Source organism: Sinohyriopsis cumingii, chromosome 14 (genome assembly GCF_028554795.1).
Source record: "Sinohyriopsis cumingii isolate HCF-2022 chromosome 14, ASM2855479v2, whole genome shotgun sequence".
Lineage (NCBI taxonomy): Eukaryota > Metazoa > Mollusca > Bivalvia > Unionida > Unionidae > Sinohyriopsis > Sinohyriopsis cumingii.
This window is the reverse complement of record NC_142974.1, coordinates 122,016,511-122,041,655: the sequence shown is the minus strand read 5'-3', so window position 1 is coordinate 122,041,655 and position 25,145 is coordinate 122,016,511. Positions and strand designations below refer to the sequence as shown.

Sequence of the window (25,145 nt, the reverse complement as noted above, 5' to 3'; positions counted from 1 at the left end):
AAACGAGCATCATGGATGAAATATGTTTCCTCTTTAAACTCTCGTTCCTCAATTAAGAAAGTTTGGGACACGATCCGAAAAATAAATGGAAAGGGAAAACACAATTTTTTCCGACATCTAAAAGTGAACAATAACAATCTTAGCTCAAAACGTGACATAGCAAATGTTCTTGCTGATACATTCTCTAAAAATTCGTCATCATCTAATTATTCCGAAGCCTTCCAAAAATTGAAAACTCAAAAAGAAAAGTCACGTTTAAAATTCACATCCAACAACTCGGAAAGCTACAACCAGCTGTTTTCACTATCAGAACTTATGGAGGCTTTAGACAAGGCCCATGATACTTCCGCTGGGCCTGACAAAATACATTACCAGTTTTTAAAACATCTTCCAGAATCATCTTTAACATCTCTTTTAAAACTCTTCAATGATTTATGGATTACTGGTAACCTACCTAAAATATGGAAAGAAGCAACAGTAATACCAGTTCCCAAACCCGGTAAAGATAGTGAAGATCCTACCAACTATCGACCTATTGCACTCACAAGCTGCATGTGCAAAACAATTGAACGAATGATCAATTCTCGGCTTGTATGGTACCTGGAAACTAACAATTTAATATCTCCTTTCCAAAGTGGCTTTCGTTATGGACGGAGCACCAACGATCATCTGGTTAGACTAGAAACATTCATTCGCGATGCATTTATCAAGAAAGAACATTTAGTAGCGGTTTTCTTTGATTTAGAAAAGGCCTATGACACAACATGGAAGTACGGGATACTAAAAGACCTGCACGATCTAGGTCTTAAAGGCCGTCTGCCCTCTTTCATATCCAACTTCCTCTCCGACAGAGAATTCAAGGTACGAGTGGGCTGTACTCTCTCAGATTTGCACGAGCAAGAGATGGGTGTGCCCCAGGGCAGTATTTTATCTGTGACACTTTTCAATATCAAAATTAATAACATCACCAAGTGTTTGACTCCTGGTGTGGATTGCTCACTATATGTTGATGATTTTCTCATATGTTATCGGTCAAAGCACATGCATACAATTGAAAGACAACTACAGTAAAATATCAACAAGATTCAAAATTGGGCTAGTACGAACGGTTTCAAATTCTCGAAATCAAAAACGGTATGTATGCATTTCTGTCGATTACGACGACACCATGATGAACCTAAACTCACGCTGGACGGAACACCTATTCCAGTTGTTGAGGAAACAAAATTTTGGGTATTATCTTTGACAGAAAACTGACTTTTATTCCACACCTAAAAAACTTGAAAGCCAAATGCTTAAAAGCACTTGACCTACTTAAAGTAGTAGCGCACACTGACTGGGGTGCTGATAGAAAAGTCATAGTCAATTTATATAGAATGTTTATACGGTCCAAACTGGACTATGGATGCGTTGTGTATGGTTCAGCCAGAAAATCATATTTGAAAATGCTTGATTCAATTCATCATCAGGAAATAAGACTGGCTCTGGGAGCATTTAAAACATCCCCTTGTGAAAGCCTACTAGCTGAAGCGAACGAACCACCGTTATCGCATCGTAGAGAAATGCTTTCCACACAGTATGCTCTCAAATTAAAATCAAGCCCACTTAATCCTGCTTTTTCGGCTGTTTTTCAACCCAAATACAAAACTTTATACGAAAATAAACCAAACGCCATACCTTCCTTTGGCATTAGAATATCATCCAGCCTTGACAGTACAAAAATAGATCTTTCTAAAATTCAGAAAACATCCATCTCCGAAACACCACCCTGGCTAATTAAACAACCAAAAGTACGTTTTACGCTACACGATGGAAAAAAATCCGAAACAAACCCTTCTATCTTCCACAACTCTTACCATGAACTCCTCACCGAATTTAAAAACTACACCAGAATTTACACTGATGGATCAAAGGATGAGGAAAAGGCTGCTGCAGCCTTTGTTTGTGGAAATCACACAACGCAAGTTCGCTTACCAAATGGAGCATCAATTTTTACAGCCGAAATCAGAGCAATAGACCTTGCTCTGCAACATATAGAAAAGAACCGTATTTCAAACTGTATCATCTTCTCCGACTCGCTATCAGTACTCCAGTCACTACACAATAGAAAACTGGAGAACCCATTATTGAAAAACATACTTGTAAAAAATACCGAGTTGAGTGTCTCCCACAATATAATATACTGTTGGTTACCTAGCCACATTGGTATTAAAGGTAACGAAAAAGCAGATCGCGCTGCTAAAATGGCCCTTTCTCAAGAACCATCTGATTTTAAAATACCATATACTGATTTTAAAACTTGTATCAGAAAGTTCTTACGTCAGAAGTGGCAGGCATCATGGAATGATGCTGTAAATAACAAACTTCACGCAATCAAACCAACTCTAGGAGAATGGACTCCTTCCTACAGAACCATTCGTAGGGAGGAGGTAGTCATTGCAAGAATCCGAATTGGTCATACTTATATCACCCACACCCACATACTAAAAGGTGAAGACCCACCAGAGTGCGTTTCTTGCAATGAACCATTCACTGTCAAGCACTTTATGATAGAGTGCTTTGACCTACAACCTACGCGCGATCGTTATTACATTGTGCCTGACATGAAAGAACTTTTTGATAATATAAAAATCACTCGTATTATAGAGTTCTTGAAAGCTGTAAATATTTACTCTAAACTCTGACTTTTATGCTATCACCTTGTGCAGTTTTATGCAATATATGTACCGTCCCATTTTAATACCTATTCATCTTTTTTACATCTCCCGTTGATCGGGAAGCTTTATTTTGCACCGTTGCCATCTTACTGTTTTTAATTTCAACCATTTGTTCTTTTATATCGCTGGTCGATATAGGACCTTTTATAGGTTTTAAAAGATTATACAAATAACACTTTGTTTGGCGCTAAATAGCCTAAAAGTGCTGATGCGCCGTTAAATAAACAATCAATCAATCAATCAATCAATCAACAACCTCCTTGACTTCCGTTATCGCCCGAACATTCTTTCACAAGAATCACTGTAATAATAACTGCAACATATTTACGTACGTTCTTCTGCGGAGAGTGACTGAAGTTAGTGTCATGCAAACAGGACATTTCCCTCTGATCGACCTAGCTACATGCACATCTTTTGTAGTCCGAGATCGTCTCGAAAAAGAGACTGTTGTAATCGTTGATTATTTCAGGTTCATCTACTCGTTATTATTTAGAATTGGTAAATCAATTCGAGATTATAGCTGAGTCGCGGAGTATATCATTAATTTATGTTTACCTCTAATAATGTTATGAATAAGAGAAGATTTTTATTTATTCTCATGTTTATACCTGTTTTATTTGTACGAGCTATCGACAGCAGATATTTCCGATGCTCTGTATTGCCATTACCTTTGTCGTCACAACCATTGTTACTTCAACGCTATGTGTTTAAGCATTATCTGAAGTCTATGCAAAAACCCAAGCTTTTGCGCTTTATCTTAAGGATATGAACTTGTCCATTAGTGTTGTCCAGTTTGAAAAGTTTGAAAGTTACATCGCTATCCACAATATCCCCATATTAACTTTGACCCTCATTTTTTGTTCAGGAATGTGAGGAAAATAGAGTTTCAGTATGCATCGATGTTAGTTTTGGTTTGGTTTTTGTGGGTTGAACGCTATTGTTTAGCACATGATATGATTTACACGGCAACCAATATATTTGTTGGAGGAATAAACCGGAGAGATCCCGGGAGAACCACGTACCCACGGGAAGCTACTGGCAATCTTTTAAATACCCTCGTCGGTTAAGCTGAGCGAAGTGAGATGTATGAGTGATCTGTAGAGGCGAACACCTTAAATCACTCCGTACCCCCCCCCCCCCCCGTGGACCCTCATCGATGTTAGGCGAATTCCACTCATGCGATAAAATTAATTCTTGCAGCAACACCTACAGCTGCAGCAGAAAGTAGAAAGTGTAATGAAGCAAATAAAAAAGAAATCTATGTGACATGTATCCAATAATATTAGTAATCATGATCTCCAAATGTTCTTGAGTGATACCTGTCCAACAATATAAATTTTTAACACATTACCAATCCCGTTTTATATTCAAACACAAGTTACAAATCTTTTCTTCTCTTTACCTGGTGAACTATATATGTGCAACTTCATTTGATACTACTACTACTACAGCTACTATTACTACTAATAATAATAATAAGTAGTAGCAGTAGGAGTAGCCGTAGTAGTAGTAGTATTAATGGTAGTAGTAGTAGCTTAAAACATTAGGCAGAATGGATACAAAGATCAATGAAAAAGGTCAGAGAGAGAAAAAACACATATTCAATAATAAAAATATGAGAGAGAGAGAGAGCGAGCGAAAGAGAGCATTCTTTCAGTAATGTTTATCTTAACAGTAACGTGTACCTTAACATTGCAGTTTCGGCTAATAATGTTCCTAGGAATAAATGTGTGCATTGCAATATTAGTGGCCATGGCCATATTATGTTATCTTATCACCTAGCATTCCTCTCTAGTACTATAAAACGGCACGCATATACTGTACATGTCATTTATCTGCAGATATATTTAGGTCAATAGTGTATCACTGTAAAACAATATTTTTTAAATTAAGTATTATATAGATTGATCGTTATTATAATTTAATCCCATTCTCGCACAATTCTCCTTGAATAGTTGTTTTTCATGGAGGGGGTGTATATATGTGTTTTGTTTTATATTTATCTCGAGACAGTAATAACTGGGTTGATTATATAAATACTATTTCTGAATTCTACATTATTTATTTAATTTCAAAATCGAGAATTATGAAAAATATTTGCAAGATAAATCATTCCAGCTAGTAATGCCATAATTGTTGGTCTTCATTTTATTTCACGTGTTCTATCAATCACTAATTCCCTTAAGTGCTTGTGAAATTTACTTAAAAGTGTGTACGTAATATAATACATAAATTATGCCAGAAACGAATCAATTAATTCCGTAATAGAATAAAGAAATAGTTATAATAGTTAATTAATCAATGAATATAGTTCTGTTAAGAAAACGATGAATATCAAATTAAAAACTAAAGATGTACAGGACATTAACTATTAATCATTTACTTTAATATAATATTTTAGAAATGTCGCAATAATTATCTTATATGGCAAAAAATTGAAATAGTAACACTCACATCCATCATAAATTTCAGCATGTTACAACATTTTAAATATAAACAATACCTTTTACTGCATATCACGGTTTTATTACAGCATATGTGTTGTCCTTTCACGTGTCATAGAGTTCGTACACTGTATTAATAATCGTAAATTGGAATTTGATTTAACTGAGTAACATATTGCATATTCACAGTGATTCTAACTATTAGAATTTTATTTCAATGTTGACGTTTTTTAAATCACATTCAGATCAAGATTGGATTTCGTCGCAAGAAAGAGCCAGTTGTGTCTTGTGAAAACAAAACTTTAAATGATTATTTGTGCTAGCAATAGGCATGTTCCGGTTCATGTGCGGTCAGGAAATCACCTACTTAATACAAAGTGCATGGGTACATATAGAGCTAAGAGAGTAATCTCTGGAAACACTGAGCAAGACATGGATGCAACTTGTCAATGAAATGACCAAAACTATCTCTACTTTGACGTAAATTTTATCATTACACACAATAATATCTTCCCCTGTTAGTTAATTGTTCAAAAAACTTCCAAACCTTAAATCAAGCTTAATATGAACCTGCTCTCGGTCGTTACAAGAACAGTCTGAGCCTATACTTAACGGGCCTATTGCGAATAACCGTTGGATCAATTGCTTGATGATAATACCCTGTACTAAGGAAAGTAGCCATAATGTTGTCAAAAGTGGTTTCTATTTTGTTATCGGCTCTAGAAACATCGTCATAATGTTCTCAAAAGTGGTTTTTGTTTTGTCATCGGCTCTAGAAACATCATCATAATGTTGTCAAAACTGGTTTCTATTTTGTCATCGGCTCAAGACACATCATGTTTAAAAGTCAATACATATTCTCATGCGACTTCAGTAATGGGGAGGTAAAGACAATGCGCCCAATGTTGTCTTTACACTATCGAATCTGATCCCCGTAATCTCACATTAATGAATTGAGTTGATCAAAAAGTCAACGATAACGTCTTTCATAGCATATAATTCATACTAATTAAAATATTCCACACGGTGGTCGTTGGGAAGGTAGACGATTACCGAGTGGGATCCTTGCCGATGACTGTTTGCCGTGCTGATGACATATGATTGAACGTCTGTTTGATTTCAGTAACGAGAAACATCTTTTGTATAAAACACTTTATTCCAGGAAGCTGTTTACGAACTATATATTGATTCTTTTCACAGGTAATGATAAGTGATATGTTCACACTACTAGTTTCTTGAAAATATGTGTAAAGTAAGTCGATGAACAGATAGGATCCGTACTATGTTGCAATATAGATTCGATGTGTTTAGTTTCCAAGGACGTCAGTGGAGATGGAGACTTGTCACTCAAGTCTTCATACCATTCTCTCAAACTAGTCTCTTCTGAAAGTCTGTGCTCCTTTCAGTCACATTTCCAACTTATTGTCTTGACTCACCATCAACATGATATCTAGCCAGGCTTGTGATTATGTAAGCCATGTGACGACAAAAACAGGAAACTAAGTGTCGTTCTAGGTCTGGTCATATTGACATCACAAGTGTACGTTTCTTCTTCACGTTTAGTCCGGGACGGTTGTTCTGGATAGAAAATGGTCTTATCGCCCATTGCTAACGGTTCCATCTCATGTCATCAGGCTATGATCACTGTTGATTTCCAGAGGATTGTTTAATTCTGAAAGCAATATGACATTTACTGCTTTGGAGTAAACGAGTTATTAATGCCTACGAGAGGCAATAACATAATTGATATGGATGTCTTAGGGTCCTATGAGATTTCTTCTTGTCCGAATCAATACAGATTTATTCCTGCGTTCATCAAAACGTGTTTGGAATTTTGTTGGATGGTGAGTGCTTCCGCCTGCGTAAATACTACATCTTTTAGAACATGCAATTCTCGAGTAACCATTAGTTTTAAGATTTTAACATATCTCCTAAATCATCTAATGGTTGTGGTGCGACTCCTTGGTAGACATGATACAGCTGTTATAATTACCTGAATAATTGTTCTCGTAAATGTAGTCTCACGGTAACTTTCCTTTCATAAATAGAATGTTCTGTCCAAAATCGGGGGCCCCGAGTGGCCGAGTGGTCTAAAGCGCTTTCCGTTACGGATCACTGCCATCTCACCTCTGTCTGCGTGGGTTCGAGTCTCGGATTCGGCTAATGTGGGTATGTGAGAAAGCTTGCCGGTAGCTTCTCGTGGGTCGGTGGTTCTTTCCGGGGTTTTCCCGGGTTCTTCCTCCACCATTAATACTGGCCGCCATGTATAGCCTATCGTGTGCTGAAAAATGGCGTTAAACCCTACAACAACAACAACAACAACTGTCCAAAATCTATTTTCGTGTTACTATTAACAGTGTCAATATACGATTTACGGACAGAAAGATAATGATGATGAATAAATTTTCAATGAACGCGATATCATTCATCATCAATAAATATTGCAAAATCCAATTTGAGAGGAATTAATGACCAACGGAACGTTTGTTGTCAGCGTCGTTGTATTTTACGATAGTTGAGCAAACAAACATCAGGTTCGGTTTTTCATTTAATTTGATACTGGAGTAAAAATACTTGCAGAATCGATCGTTGTTTTCAATGTTTTTCATATGAACAGGAGAAGTGAATCATTTTAGGACGATGAGAAATACTTGAAACGTGACACGTTTGTACGGGAGCTGTAAAAATATATTGACTGAGTAGAAGTTTCTTTAGACATATAATACTATTTTATCATCAAATCTGGAAACAAAGGTCTTAAATCAGGTTTGGTAGGCATAATCTTTAATGGAGTAGATTTACCATGCCGCGTCTTTAATGGAGTAGATTTGGTAGACATCGTCTTTAATGGAGTAGATTTGGTAGACATCGTCTTTATGGAGTAGATTTGTAGGCATTGTCTTTATGGAGTAGATTTGGTAGGCATCGTCTTTATGGAGTAGATTTGGTAGGCATTGTCTTTATGGAGTATATTTGGTAGGCATTGTCTTTATGGAGTAGATTTGGTAGGCATTGTCTTTATGGAGTAGATTTGGTAGGCCTTCATCTCTAATGGAATAGGTTTGGAAGGTATCATCTTTTAATGCAATAGATATGGCAGAAATCATCTGTAATGAAGTAGATGCAGAATAATAAGTGCAGCGAGAGACCGTAGCCGAATAAGTACACGTACTAACAGCAATGCCTCTATTTGCTGAATGAGACCTTTTATTTTGGGCTTCTTTCCTTTCTTCTTCTTCTAAGAGAGTGAACTTGCTGCACCTCTCTTCCATTTGGTTTTGTCTTTGAGGTTATTTTACATTTCCTAGCTTCATCATCAGGATTCTTTTTTAAAGGACCACATCTCACTGGCTAAAGAATAGGTTTATTGTGGTTTGGGTATCGATTCTTTGATCACACAGATGTGGCAAATATAATTTATATTTTTCAAACAAGCTTTATCTTTGATTTGATATGTATATGATGCATTGTAGAAATCGACGTCCTAAAACCATCGTAACGCTGCTATGAGAGTTGGCATGAAGATGAGATTAAAAGTAAATACGCATGTGAAGTTTGAGAGGATCGACATAAACACTTGTACTTGAGATGTATATCTTGGACTGTTATACAACACCTCATAATATGCGTTGACAATGGTGGTGCGATGCGCTTAACCTTGCTAATTTATATTTTGAATAATGCAAGCAATATTCGCATAAGGATGATGTCCTATTTGGTAGACCAAAGTTTAATTACAGTTCAGATATTAGAGCAATACAAATTAATAACATGAAACGTTTGACCTCTGGATAGAAAATGTAAGACTTTAAGTCTACCTTTGATATTCTCTTTTTTACTATTGTACATTGTCTGGACCAGGCACCAATATTGATAAAACTAATGTTATCTTGTTTGTAAGTAAAGCTGGAAGCGAGGATAGATTTTGTCAGACTTATCGTTAAACTGAGAAGACAGTGAATTTATAATAATGGATGTAAATTTTCAACTCATTTTGGAAAATATTGTGCAAATAATGTTTGAAAAATAAAAGCAAAGAAACATATCAAATCAATGGTTACTAAGAACCCTTAAATCATTTGATATAATCACGTTTGTAAATTGATAGCATTATCTCAAATAAGCAAAGTACCACTTCCCTTACCATCACCATCAACATAATCATAATCGAAATTAATAATATACTTCATAAATTGATTTGGAATAATTCAGTTGAAAAGTTTTTCTTACAGATTACGAATTGGGAGGTTTGCGAATTATATACATATTTGCATTCGCAGAAGTATTAAACATCATTTGGTTTAGACGACCTATAACTGCATCAACAAAATAGAATCACATCCAGGAGACATATTGCCAAAATAGACGAATAAAGAAACAAATTCGGTTACTTAATGTTTTGTGTACATATGTTTATTGTGCATTGATTAAAGTTTTGAAAATACTTTTTTTCAGCTGATACACCTATTGATTTTTTAAGATAGTCCCATATGGGGCATCTCAATATTTAGGCAGGTGCTAAATCGGTTTGTTTTGGTAAGAAATAATTTGAACATGGAATTAGAAAAAAATTAACCACTTCATGGAAACTAGTAGCATTGGTTTAATATCTATCGGTTTCAGTTTGTTTTTTAAATTTAAACAAACATACTAACATGGCAAAGCTTAATAATTTGAAATAAATGAATCTCGGACACAAGCTGGAAGTAGACAAACAGAAAAACTGGCAAATTTGTGCATCAGCTTTAAACTACGCTACGTTGGAGTGGAACAAAGTTGTTGCAACAGTATTTGTTTTAAAAACTGATCAAAATTGGGAAATTCCTACCACAAGTGGCAAGTGGCACAAATAATTTGGCCAAATAGAAGATGACCATTGGAACATATTTTCTCCCTTACCTTCGGAATAACAAACTGTCCACAAATAATTTCGTTTCAGAAAAAGGGTTCTACGTAGAATTATTGCTGCAATTTGATTTATTTACAAATTGGTATAATAGATAGTGGTATGCGCTTTTACGGGCAACCTTATGCATCCATATGGCCTGGGGGATGGTGTATAGTTCAGAGGTATTGGGTAAAGTTTGTATCACTGATTACTACTAAGTGTGCTCATGTACAAAATTGTAATTTATGGAAAGAAAAGGCGTTGTTTGATATATACAAGCGGCAAGAGGCAGATGATTTTTTTCAAATTTATACCATAATGTTGAAAATATCATATTTATAAGTATTAGTATTGCAATGCGCATCGTCATACATAACGTTTTAAAGAAGATTTAAATTCCGTTTGTTTACTGTAGACATAACATACTTTGAAGCGTCTTGAAGCGAAATATGTTTGAAAAGGAAGACTATTTACATAAACATATTCAGTAGAGCAAGTTTTCTTTAGAGAACGTTAAAATCAGTGTACCATGCATGTACCATTTATAAAATTACCACAAATAATCTGCTAGCAAGCGAGACCTAAGAAAAGTATTCTCTCTCCATCTCTCTCTCTGTCTCTCTCTCTCTCTCTCTCTCTCTCTCTCACACACACACATACACATACACACACACACACACACTTACACACACTTTCTCCAAAGATCTAGGAATTATTTCGTCTGGTTTAATGAGTTCTTTTAAAAGTCTGATAATCCACTAAGTCTTGAACACGGTCACTGACGTTCGCGAAACTCTGATAATACAGCATGGGACATTTTAAATGTCTTCGCATTAATCAGTCTCCTTAGGACATTCAATCACCAATGATTAAGAAGTAGTTGCTAATTGGAAGGAATTGCTTCTTGCGTTTTGCTTGAAAATTGACAAATTCCTTATAAATTCTATCACGCAGTTCCATTGTTAGATTCTAAATGTGCTCTGAGAAAAAATCATACTTTTGACAAACAGAATCAGCTGGAGAATCATGTGGAAGAAATTCAACCACTAACTCACAAGGCGAGAAATATCGCGATGCGATCTCTTCGTAAGGTGGTACTTATAATTGTAAGTCTCTGTTCAGTGGAATTATTTTTAGCTTTCCGACCTTGAAGTTAGAAGTCGCAGCCTGGAAACTCTTCTTCGTTGTGGGTAGCTGATCATTGTATGACCATTTGAACACTTTCAAAGTGATCAACCAACTTATATAATTCAGATACGAGTTGATAAAACCGTCTATGTCATAGCGGATGCATTTCTTCATTGTGGTTCACCTAAGCCTGTAAAAACTATATTAAAGTGCGTTTTCGCAGTTCCACAATACACATATTCTTCTAAGGTTTCTACTTGAATCCCATTCTGGACCGAGGAAAGGAAGGCAGTGACAGCTTGGAGACTTCTCATGGCAAGATGTATATTTATACTTCCGTTCGTGAAATTTCACACCACAACTAAACCATTTGGTCTCCTTGTTAATGTACATATATACTGATCAGGAAAATATTTTAAAATAGGTCATCCAGATGATTTGGTCATTTGGTTTTGCACATATGGTATCGATTAGCAACATTAAAAGAGCCAGGGAAAGCCACAGGAAACGCGTACTCTACTCTTCTTGATTTATGATTCTCGATGAAAGGTGGTATCCAAAGGGGTTGTGAGGATGTGGACGAGACCGCTAGGTAGGCATAAGAAGGGCGTATATTTTGGTATTAAAATCTTTCTTCAAGGGATCGATACTTCCGTGATCTAGAAATAATTTCTCGAAACTTTCCACAACAACATTCGAAATGTTTATATCGGATCGACATTATTTCAACATGTATTCTTTAAAACAAAAATGCCTCAATTGTGACTTTGGCATCAATAGTAAAAAGCTTCTCGTTGGTCTGTTCGCATACCGCCTTGACCGGTGTAGCGATCTTAAGGCAAGTGCGTGAGCACGATGCCAGGATGTTTAGGTATTCTATTCAACGGCATAGCCAAACATTCATGGAATCTTAAATTGTACGTTTACCTTTTATGTGTAAATGATTTTGATTCTATTCAACATAACTGTTGGATATTCGATTCCTTGTTCAGAATGATATTTCAAAAGAAACTGTTCTACTCATCCTAAGAAATTGTGAAAATGGACTTTCTCTACACTCACTGTTTCCCAGATTGGGCCAAACTCTATTCAGTAAACGCAGAAAGAGTACGAGAGCCTCGAAATATATCAATTTTCCTGGTTAAACGTGTGAGTTCCAGCCATCAAGATGGCACTGGCTAAATACATCACTGGAACTGTAAAATACATCCAATGATAAAACGTGGTTGCGTCCTCTGTTTATCTGGGGGACATATGTCACATGAAGAGTGGCTTTTATGTCGGTCATATCAAACCTGTTGTTCGATTTACAGACGTCTTGAATCTGGTTCAAGGTTTTGGAAGTCGGTAATTCTGTAGGTGTATTAAATTCGATTCACAAGAAGTCTTCAAACACTGTCGCATTTAATGGGGAGTCTCAAACGTTTGTGATCTAGAGCTTGCCAATGTAGTTTCGATTCTACAACTAACTCTGATAAATCAATGTTCAAGACAGCTGCTTTCTCAGATTGATCTTGAACATTAAGCTTCATACACTTGACTTTTCGGATGTAGGCGGCCCATCCAAATTATATGGAAGTTAATTATTGGGTCGGTCGAATGTCAACAATAATATTCAGGGGCTGCCAAACGACATTGTTTATTGAGTAATCATGACTCTCAAGGTCTTGTAGTGGAAGTCCATGGATATATATATATATATATATATATATATATATATATATATATATATATATATATATATATATATATATATATAACTGCATTGGTCCATTATTCCATTTGTTAGAAAACACGAGAAGATGTGGATAAACGTGGATCCATCGACCATCATTTGCAGTGCTTTGTTTAAAACAAATTTTCTGGTATAGTCAAGCACCGAGGACCATTTACATGATCATTAAATCCAGCGATTTGAAAGAGACGAATCCAAGTGGAAAAACAAGGATGACTGAAGAGTGTCTTGTGTAATGTCTTATGTGTTATTTGTTACGTCCCTTAGCACGTAATGTCAACTAACCAATAGCGTGTAACAGCGGTTAATTTTACATGGGCAATAAATGGTGGAGGCAATTGACTTCAAAAGGATATTTTTGAAGTTTTACATCAGAAGTATGACTAAATACGAGACGGAGCCTATTTGAGGTGTATTTGAAGGAACGGTAGTTGTGCAAACACAGACCGGCAGTGGAAAATTGTTTATTTATCAGTCCATTCAAGTTATGTGCATCCGTTGTCTCGATCATGTAGGAACAGTGTTCAAATTTGAACAACTTAATTTTGATTGGATGTGGTGGCTTGCCGCCGCATTTAGTGAAATTCACAGACCCGAAGCACACAAATATCTGCGTAATACGCCAAGGTGTAGATCGGGTTATCATATCGATACCTAGGCAGGCGAAGATGAATGGCCAAGGGCAATCCACATATGAGGCTTATGCGTATCAAATTTAGGTCAAGATGCCTTATCTGCTGTATCTGTTAAGAGGTCATTGTGGTATCATGTGTGCCTCTCTATATACATCATCGGAATGCTATGGCTATAAATGAATATGAGGTATCATACACATACATATTTCCATCGATATTTGACCATACATCCGTAACAAGGGCGTGTCATACATTCTTACATACATACATACATACATACATACATACATACATACATACATACATGCATATATACATACATACGCATGTAAATACATCACATCATAAATTAACATATGAATTTGCAATAATTTTCTTCCTTTTGTTACATTTATTGGATAATATTTTATGTGGGATGTGTAAAATGTTTGTGTTACTTTTGATTGCATCTGTTTTAGATGCTGAAAACAAACTATGGTGTATCTCCTTCATTAATCTCACAAATGTTTCAATATCTCTTTTACTTGAAATTTTTTGTTTTTCCTGCCTGGATAGTGTCGAATTCAGTCACAGTCTTGCAATATATTTTGTCCAAAACATGGCCAACTCGACCAGCCAACTCGCTATCCCTATCCAAAGTGACGTCACTCAACTCATGAACTGCCGATCGTAAAGATATTTTTCGACACGACCTAAATGGATAGAAAAATTCAAAGGATATATCTCGATTTTATAGATCAGAAACAATCTGAATTGCAAATACTATGTAGATTTTTTGAACTTCTCGTACAGTGTTAGCTTGATATTCATATTCAGAAATGGAACCCTTCCACTATGGCATGTATAGGTAGTCTTTTTTCTAAAAATATCCCCTGCGTTGAGAGACTAGGCTCTTTTTGTGCCCATATATGAGTTTCACTTTGCTGTTAAGAGTCCCATGTATGATAATTTGATAAAGGCCTAGGTACCTTCATACGTTAATTGTAATGCAGATCACATGAATTTTTTTGACTTTATCCAGATAATCAATTATAATATTAATATTACCTATTAATTATAAGTAAGAGAATGAATAATTAATGAGATATTTCATTGTGAATTATGAGGTATATGCAAATGATTATTTTATTTTATTTGCGCTTATCCGTTATGGGTGTTCTTGATATTAGAGGTTAAGTTTTATTACTCTTGGCCGGCGTATCCAATAAGATTAATTTCCTTTCCTGGTCTTGGAACTGCGTTTGCGGTTTTGGCCAATTGCATGATCGTGAAAATATATCTATTAGATCTATAATCATGTAAATTCAACGTTTTATTTGTCTATAAAGTTTGTCTTGCTTGTCTCCGTTTTGTATTGTTGCCTATGACACACACTCAATAATAATCGAAAGCACTATCTTAGCATAGCAGACATAGAGAGACAGAGAGAGAGAGAGATGGGGGGGGGGAGAAGAGGCCACCCTCCTTCCTACCTACACATGTACGTACTTAGAACCTGTCTACATGCCTATTATGTCTTTTTCAGATTCCTTTAACAGTTCTCCAAAGATGTTAAACCACATAAGGCCGGACCTGTTTGCATCATTGGACGATATCTCAGGTAAATATTTGTAATCTTTGTTATGTCTGGATAATTGGTTTCCTTTTTTAAATTAGCATCCTTTGCATAGCAAGTCAATCAGATCCTAGGTTCCCAGAGAGAAAGTGTGTGTGTGTGTGTGTGTGTGTATGTGTGTGCGTGCGTGTGTGTGTGTGTGTGAGAGAGAGTGAGAGACAGAGAGAGAAAATTAGTGTTTTTAAAGGTTGCTTGCCTAGAGAGTCAGGTTTTCGTGCAGCTCGAATATTAACCTTCGATATAATTGTATCCTCTTTTGAAAAGAGCGAATAGCCAAGTGGGTTGGGCTCTGGTGCGCAAGAGATATGCGATAATCATGACACACGTTCCATTTCTGCTTAGAATGAATTATAACGATTGACTTCGTGATTATTGATCACGGCGCAAGTACAAAACAGTTCCCCGATGTTTCTAGCTAACAACTGTTCTTCACAGGGAAGTAACTAATTGAATCTCTGGAGCAAGGACCCAAAACGAAAGTCAAGATATATTCTGGACTCCATGTTTAATTTGCAATGCAAATATACTAACAATAGTTTTAAAAAGAAAGAAACAAAGAAAGAAAAAATGGTTTTAACACTGGTTAACTACATATAAAGTACGTTCCGTCGTCAGTCCTACTTTCTGAGTTATAAATTTTGTTGAAATCGTCCGATGTCGTTAAATTATTTCATCCACTGAAAGGAATGTATTCGAAATATTTCGCAACATACTAGTCTCTTTTGTAATTTGACTTAACGATGAGTTAATATGACATGAAGTCTATTACAACTGATTAGATTGTTTCACTTTTCAGTCATGGTCAACGATAGTGTCGCAACTGAGTTGTATCGAAAGGTCAGAATTGTATGTATCATCTTAACGATGGAAAAGGATTTATATACGAAGACTCGGGCTGTAAACAACACATGGGCCAGACGATGTAACAAACATTTTTTCATCATGAACACAACAATTCATAAACCGGACATCATAACTTCAATATACCCGGATGAACGTCAATACCTAATTTACAAAGTTCAAAGTGCTTTTGAATTTCTTCATGACAAATACGCGAACGATTTCGACTGGATATTGAAAGCAGACGATGATACCTATGTAATAATAGAAAATTTAAGGTACTTACTCTCTCACTATAACGCCAGTAAACCTGGTTATCTTGGTTATAAGTTTGACAAATTCGTTGCCAATGGTTACATGAGTGGAGGAGGGGGATATGTTATTAGCAGGCAGGGCGTTAAACAGCTTGTTGAAAATGGCATAAGAGCAAACAAGTGTCCCATCGTTAAAACGGAAGAAAATCCAGAACTGAGCGAAGACTTGCTAACAGGAGAGTGTCTGCAGAACAGCTACGTGCCCATATTAAATTCACGTGATATTTATGGAAGAGATACGTTTCATCCATACCCAGTGGAACAACATATATTAGGTGAACTTCCAGCCTATCTTTATTCTTGGAGCAAAGTGCCACCTGTGCAGGTAAGATGAAGAAGATAGTATCACTTCTCCATTGCTTATTCTTACGTTTCCTTAGATTCAAGTGTTGTTATTTTGTGATTATACTGATACATAAGATTGATACGAGTATGATTAAAGCTATTACAATTATAAACGGTGAGTTTTGGTCAGGTTAAATCTGTAGAAAGATGTCTTCCTGTAAGAAACTCGTTACCGCCGAACTGCTTTTTGTGATGCCTCATTATAGATCTTGGGCTACTATTTTAATTTTCATCGACAGTAATGTTAATGTTTTACAAAATTAATATACTTTAGCCGTAAGAGACTCAAATTAAGTAAACATCCTACTCGTGATCTGTCCAAAATAATACATGTGAAACTATCGCCAAAAATAAATATGATGTACGGCTCGTTTTTTGGATAAACAATTCCTCCTCCCCGCCCCCCCCCCCCCCCCCCACGCCTACTATCCATATCCATCCCTGTGAGATGACTGTTTATATCTGATTCCTGTCAGTGACAGCGATGAAACAAAATTATTTTATTTCAGGTTGAATTCTAATGTAGCGTACAATTTGGACATATGTAGACTTCTTACAAAGAGATTGTTTGTTTATTTGTCTTTTCTGGTAACTAGTTTCAGCCAATTAGCGGCTTCATTTTTTTTTAAAAACGGTATTTCATATTATGCCAAACAGAATCTTCTTCCTTAGTTCGGAAAATATTTAACTGTCTGTGTCATTAAAAAAAGATTTTACTTTCATAATGTGCATTTATGCCCAACGGCATTGTTCCTTCAAATCACCTGGAAAAGGATGGCTGTGTCGCATTTACCGTTTTGAAGATACTGTGGAATTTTTTAATATGTGAGCCTTCTGTAATGATTCATGGATTAAATGTTCACAAAAGAATAACCAATACCCATCCACCCGACAACATCTGAAACTGCTTGATATATACGACATGTTATGTGGATATGTGGTGTACATCCAAGTTAAATATATTATGACATACATTGCAACACAACTAGAGCAAATGGTTGTGATCTGATATCGTTGAATTGCACTCTGTTAGTTACATAATATTCAAAATATTTTGTGTTTTACCATGTACTCAAGGAAAGTTGATAGTACGCCTCTTTCATCGAGGAAGAGGTCGGGGGTTGTGGGGGATGCGTGTGGCAAATGTAAAAAATGAGTTATATGCCAACAATGTGAGTACAGCGAGTGCCATAACACATAAAATGGCCATTGTAATTTTTTTATTTTTTGAATGTTTTATATCTTATTTATCAAATACAGACGCTTCTTTGACCAACTGTATTATTGTACGCGAGGCTGAGTGAGGCCCACCCGTAATAAAATCAGGCAAACAACTGAGGAAATGGAATAAAAAAATAGGGATAAATCATAAAATAATTATGATACAATAATTACTAAGGTACAAAAGCAAGATATACTTTTGCGGTCCAGTTTGTTTTCCTTGTACCTATACCTGCTTTAAATTTCTTTTAGCAAGATATACTTTTGCGGTCCAGTTTGTTTTCCTTGTACCTATACCTGCTTTAAATTTCTTTTATCGGAAAAATACACTATTTCTAGACAAATTTTATTAATTAAATGTTCATTTTCTTCCTTTACCTTTCATACTTGCAATCATTTAGTCCTACGTCTGAAAGTCTAGAATTGTTACTCATAAAATATGTACCTGAATTATTGAGCTTACTTGGGCTGCTGAGAAAATGTATTACAAGGCATTTCTTGAAACAATCATTGCTACCTGCTTTGAAAATCCAGTGGAATTAAAAAGTATTCCTATATATAAATATATCTCAAATTTACACAAGAGGTAAATTACCTTTACACATTGAAAACAAATTCAATTCCGTTGGCCGATAAAATGGGTGATTTAGAAAATTGGGTATATTTAATCCCGGTCCTTTTTTCACAGAATGTACATTTTTTTCTAGGACACCTAGTCAGTTCCTATTGAGGGTAATGCCAATGGTTTGCAGATCTAACATACTTCCATGGTAAGACCGGCAAATTAATTTTAACATCCAATTTATTTTCTATCCAGGAGTCAACGTTTGAAACGATGAAAATTCTATGCTGCATGGCTGATTTTTAAGAATAATTCCCTTATAAGTACCCACTATCAAACTCCTGTCGGTTGAGATCTCCAGTTTTACACACATGTTTGGCAATAGCTATAAAATCAAATTGTTTATGGTTCAAGTATAATTCTGCGTACAATTTACTCATACGTAGGCTACTTCGGAACGAATAATAAGTTTCTTTTCTCCTGACAGTTCATTTCAAACGATCAGCACCCTTCCTTCCTTTAAATACGTTTCTCTTAATATTTCCTCACACATGGTCTGGATCGATAGTTCGTAAAATAATTATGAATTTTAGCTCTCTTCTTCGTGTTCGTACGCTTTGACTAGGCTGTTTGAGATCTGTAGTAATAATAATAATGGACTGTAACTTTGTTATTACATTTTTGTTATTTATTGTTATTTACAATTTGGTTTCTGACTGGCTTCCAAATCTTTTGTCACAATGCACTTTTTGGCCAAATTTTCTTGATATGACACAGATACGAAAAATGTATTGGTCTTGTACTAATAACGAAGAAACGTGTGTCTTAAATAATTAGTGATGTCGCGAAAATTTTTCTTATCCACTCACCCCCACCAACTACTGCATCCTTCAACCTCTCTGGACGGTGTATAGACTTTTAATTCTATAGCGTTTTTTGTTTTGATACATGCTGACGAAATACGCAACTGTATTATTTTTCAAAAGAGTCAATGCCGTCCCTAAGGAATCGCCATTTATTATTCATTAGGTTTTCTTACAGCCCTTTAATAGGACGGGTAGTTGAAAAATACTGAATATTCTGTTATAACATTTTTAGTTTTCCACTTTTTTGTTTCTGTGAACCTTTCAATAAATGCAATGCCAATCGATAGACAAAATCTGAACAAATATCCGTGTGATGTGTGTCGCATAGGTAAATTATTAGCAACGCAGAATCCTCAGACAACAATTCCACTACTATAAAAAAGCATGCTGTAAAATTGGGGCGCTCTTAGCGAACTCTATGACCAATATCAAGGCTGATCTTAATAAATTGTATGGATGCCATTCTTTGTCATAGACTACCATTTAAAGATGATTTTACCGTTTTAAAGATGGCGTGAATCCATGGAAGATGATCCAAATTATGAAAGACCGTTTTTTGCTACTGGCTAGCGGGAAATGGCTGCCGTGAAGCAAGCAATTGATGAAGACGCTCCAAGCACAGTGGAAGATCTTTCTATTATAACGGGCTTTAATTTGTCAGCTTTTCAAAATATTGATTTTGATGCTCAAAAATGTTTGTTAAAGATGGAACCTGCATTTGTTGATGGCCGATCCAAAAGAAAAAATAGATTTTGGTAGAAATCGTATAACATCTACTCGCAAAATATTAATTCGTATCAAGTAGGTTTTGAATGAGATTGTTACAGGTGACCAAACATGAGTTTCCTGTTTTGAACCCGACCCAAGAAAAAAATAGTAAAGTCAGACCGGAGAAAGTAACAAGGACCACTAGTCGCTGGACGGGGTCGTACTGTCAAGAGAGTTTAAGACGCATTATTTTTGCATGCCTGATCATCCAGGCTCCTCTTCCACACTCACTGCGCATTTTTTTCTCCAACGTGTCACCAGATGTTGAAACATCCTACGTACAGACCTGATTTAGTTGCAGGTGATTTTAGCTGATTTCTGTTATCAAATATTCTCTTTTGGGCGGATAATTTGAAAGCCGCCATGCAGTTAGAAGTACAGTTTTTCAGTGAACGAACAACATACCAAACAACGGAATATAAAATGGCATTCAATAAGTGGATAATCCGATTGAGGATACGGGTAGAAGTGCATGGTGAGTACTTTAACTGATGCACTGACGTCCTGTTCGCTGATAAGGAATATTGTTGTACATCACGCTCAAATTCAGAACTGCTTAAATACCCCTTCTATCTGGTTAATATAAATTTTTTGCAATAATATAAAACTATGATGATTTAGAAAAGGCCTATGACACGACATGGAAGTACGGGATACTAAATGACCTGCACGATCTAGGTCTTAAAGGCCGTCTGACCTATTTCATATCAAACTTTCTCTCAGACAGAGAATTCAAAGTACGAGTGGGCTCTATCCTCTCAGATCTGCACGAGCAAGAGATGGGTGTGCCCCAGGGCAGTATTTTATCTGTGACGCTCTTTAACATCAAAATTAATAGCATCACCAAGTGTTTGGCTCCTGGTGTAGATTGCTCGGTATACGTTGATGATTTTCTAATCTGTTATCGATCAAAGGACATGTATACAATTAAAAGACAACTGTAGCAAAATATAAACAAGATTCAAAATCGGGTCAATGCAAATTCTCTAAATCCAAAACATTATGTATGCATTTCTGTCAGTTAGGAAGACATCACGATGAACCTAACCTCACTCTGGACTGAACACATATTCCAGTTGTTGAGGAAACAAAGTTTTTAGGTATTATCTTTGACAGAAAACTGACTTTTATTCCACAGCTAAAGAACTTGAAAGCTAAATGCTTAAAAGCACTTAACCTACTTAAAATAATAGCGCACGCTGACTGGGGTGCTGATAGAAAAGTCATCCTCAATTTATATAGAACGTTTATTCACTCCAAACTGGACTATGGTTGCGTTGTGTATGGTTCAGCCCGAAAGTCATATCTTAAGATGCTTGATCCAATTCATGCTCAGGGAATAAGACTGGCTCTGAAAGCATTTAAAATATCACCGCATGAAAGCCTGCTAGCTGAAACGAACGAACCACCATTATCGCACCGTAGAGAAATGCTTTCCGCACAGTATACTCTCAAATTAAAATCAAACCCTCTGAGTCCTACTTTTTCGGCTGTTTTTCAACCCAAATACAAAACCTTATACGAAAACAAACCAAACGCCATACCTTCCTTTGGCATTAGAATATCATCCAGCCTCGACAGTACAAAAATAGATCTTTCTAAAATTCAGAAAACGTCCATCTCCGAAACACCACCCTGGCTGCTTGAAGAACCAAAAGTACTTTTTACGCTACACGATGGAAAAAAATCCGAAACAAACCCTTCTGTCTTCCACAACTCTTACCATGAACTCCTCACCGAATTTAAAAACTACACAAGAATTTACACCGATGGGTCAAAGGATGAAGAAAAGGCTGCTGCAGCCTTTGTTTGTGGAAATCACACAACGCAAGTTCGCTTACCAAATGGAACATCAATTTTTACAGCCGAAATCAGAGCAATAGACCTTGCTCTGCAACATGTAAAAAACAAACGTGTTTTAAACAGTATCATCTTCTCCGACTCACTATCAGTACTCCAGTCACTACACAATAGAAAACTGGAGAATCCATTATTGAAAAACATACTCGTCAAAGATACCGAGCTGAGTGTCTCCCACAATATAATATACTGTTGGTTACCTATCCATATTGGTATTAAAGGTAACGAAAAAGCAGATCGCGCTGCTAAAATGGCCCTTACTCAAGAACCATCTGATTTTAAAATACCGTATACTTATTTTCAACCTGGTGTCAGAAAGTCCCTACGTCAGAAGTGGCAGGCATCATGGAATGATGCATTGAATAACAAACTTCATGCAATCAAGCCAACTCTAGGAGAATGGACTCCTTCCTACAGAACCATGCGTAGGGAGGAGATAGTCATTGCAAGAATCCGAATTGGTCATACCCACATTCTAAAAGGTGAAGACCCACCGCAGTGCGTTTCTTGCAATGAACCATTCACTGTTAAGCACTTTATGATAGAGTGTTTTGACCTGCAACCTACGCGCGATCAGCATTACAATGTGCATGATATGAAGGAACTTTTTGACACTATAAACATCACTCGTATTATAGAGTTCCTGAAAGCAGTGAATATTTACTCTAAGCTCTAACTTTTATGTTATTACCTTGTGCAGTTTTATGCATTATATATACCGTCCCTTTTTAATACCTTTTCATCATTTTTCATTAACATGCAACATTTACATCTCACGTTGATTGGGAAGATTTATTTTGCACCGTTACCATCCTACCGTTTTAATTTCAACTATTTGTTTTTTGTATCGCTGGTCGATATGAGACTTATCATCATTTTTAAAAGATTATACATATAACATTTTGTTTGGCGCTAAATAGCCTTACAGTGCTGATGTGCCGTTAAAAATAGAATGAATGAATGAATCAATCAATCATAAAACTATGAGAACATCTTCGTTTAGTTTAAAATAAATTCAAAAGTACTCCGTGTCCTCTTCATAAACAGACATGGCGAGAAATTATCAGACATAATGATAGTACTGGTATAAGATTCTGTTTATAGAAAACTGCTTACACAAATATTGCTAGAACTCATCAGAAATAATGACAGGCCTGGTGTACGATTCTGTTTACGGAAATATGCATACACAAATATTGCGAGAAATGATCAGAAATAATCATCGGTCTAGTGTAAGATTTTGTTTGTTGAAACTAATATGGCAGTTTCAACTACTTTCAAGCTGTTTTCATCATCTACGGCAAGCACTCAATAGATAATGAATGAAACAGGGGTTGTCTTTTCAATGACCGTCCTGTTTTCCTTAAATGTCAGATAGTTGACGAGTCAGTTTCAATATTTTGACGATTTGTTTGACGATTTTTCATACCTTTTTTCATTCCAAAATGATCTATCTGTGATAAGGCGACCACCATTTGCTTGTTTCCTGCATCTACCGACAGTTCTCTTTTTTTTTCTTCACAGGGCCTTAATTGTTGCAGCCAATTTACAATCAGTTTCCACTACATGAAACCGGAATCCATGATTTTAGTGGACCATTTGCTTTACCGAACCTCAGTTTTTGGAAGAACATTACCTATCAATAACAAACGGATTTTCCAAGCTGGAGAACCCACGCCTTAATGGAAAGAAAACGGAGATTCTCAGCTTGACCAATGTTTTCAGGTCATCAGAATATTTTGAGAAGTTCGAAAAGTACATTTAGCAACAGCTGTGTATTGTATGGAGGTATTGTTTAGTGTGTATATATATATATATATATATATATATATATATATATATATATATATATATATATATATATATATATATATATATATATTGCTATGCCGCTACTTCATGTACCTTCGAATCAGCTGATTTTACCCACAACACGTTCTTGTAGTCGAGCGTAGCCATTTTGAGATGTCCCCTCGTACATAACAATGCTCGTTACCCGTTCGCGTATTTTGTACAACAATACAAGATTTTAAAATTAAATTCCTGCACAACATTCGAAGATGAGAATAATATATTCGGGCAGGTTTGTCATGACTGATTATATTGTCTAATACTAGGTTAAATTCGAAGGATTAAAACACCGAGTTGTGTGTATTACTGTCGTGCGGTCATGTTCCGTCAGCATGGTCGATTTGGATTGGCCGATCGATTGCAATACCCACCAATCAATGCTTTGTTTACCAGAATGCTTACACATGCCAAACTTGTATATAAACAGCGTCCTTGTCCCAAGTCGGTGACAGATAGGGGTAGAAAGATAAGGTAGTAGACAGATAGAAGAAAAGGGCTGGTTAAGATCTAGAACTAAGATTAAGTCAAGAAAAATGAGAGAGGTAATTCTTGCAGAAGGAAAATTTAATGTATGTAATTTTGAAGAACAATTTGGAACTTAGACTTTAAACTACAAGTTCCCAAAAGCAGACGAATTTTCTACACACGAATTTGGAAACCCAAATTCAGATTACGAAATTCAAAACCTTATTGCCCACATGTTTAACACTCAAGCTTAGTTTTTAGTAAATTAGATTGGCTTTTAGCTAATCGAAATATATCCATTACAGTTTGTATCTACTGGTATAATTCTGCAAGTAAAAGTTGAATCTGTAAACTGGTAAAAAGGGTGTAGTTCTGTTTTACAGATGAGAATGTTGGAATAAATCTGTCCTGGATTTTTAATCTTTCTTTATTGTTGTTTTATCTCTATTGCTAAAGTCAGACGAACCCTTGTAGCTTCAAGGTCTGAAAAAGAAAGCTAAAATCCCTGAGTAATTTTCCAGACCCATGAGGTTACAGATTTGGTAGTCAGAAGTGGGATCATAATGATCTAATCAAAGAAAAGAGAATAACACCTTAACACAATTCTTAAATTTTATTAATAAAATTGTATCTTCTCTCTTGAAAATCTGCTAGAGATGATCATCCTGGAAAAAGAAAAGAAACAATGAAATAAAAATCTGACTCCAACAATAGTAGATAAAATTTATATAAACAATTTTTTTTAAAAGTGATTGATCAGGTTTGGAAATGGAGCAAAATGCACATTTATTACGTTTGGAAGACATGTATATGAAATCTGAAGCAGGAAATGAAATTGAAAGTGTGACAACTGAGATTGATGATAACAGTGATGAAATAAGATCAAGGGAT

The 25,145-nt window shown here is 35.9% G+C and overlaps 1 protein-coding gene across 1 annotated transcript in view; it reads left to right on the top strand.

Moving 5' to 3' along the window:
- The window catches only part of LOC149784734 (glycoprotein-N-acetylgalactosamine 3-beta-galactosyltransferase 1-like), a 39,933-nt gene extending 15,100 nt beyond the window's left edge, over positions 1 to 24,833 (top strand). Inside the window, exons 2-4 of the mRNA XM_089933308.1 lie at positions 15,073 to 15,147; positions 15,959 to 16,641; positions 23,463 to 24,833. Coding sequence (XP_089789434.1) covers positions 15,073 to 15,147; positions 15,959 to 16,641; positions 23,463 to 23,621 — 917 coding nt within the window. The 3' untranslated portion in view covers positions 23,622 to 24,833. The remainder of the gene's footprint in view (positions 1 to 15,072; positions 15,148 to 15,958; positions 16,642 to 23,462) is intronic.
- The last annotated feature ends 312 nt before the right edge of the window (positions 24,834 to 25,145 follow it).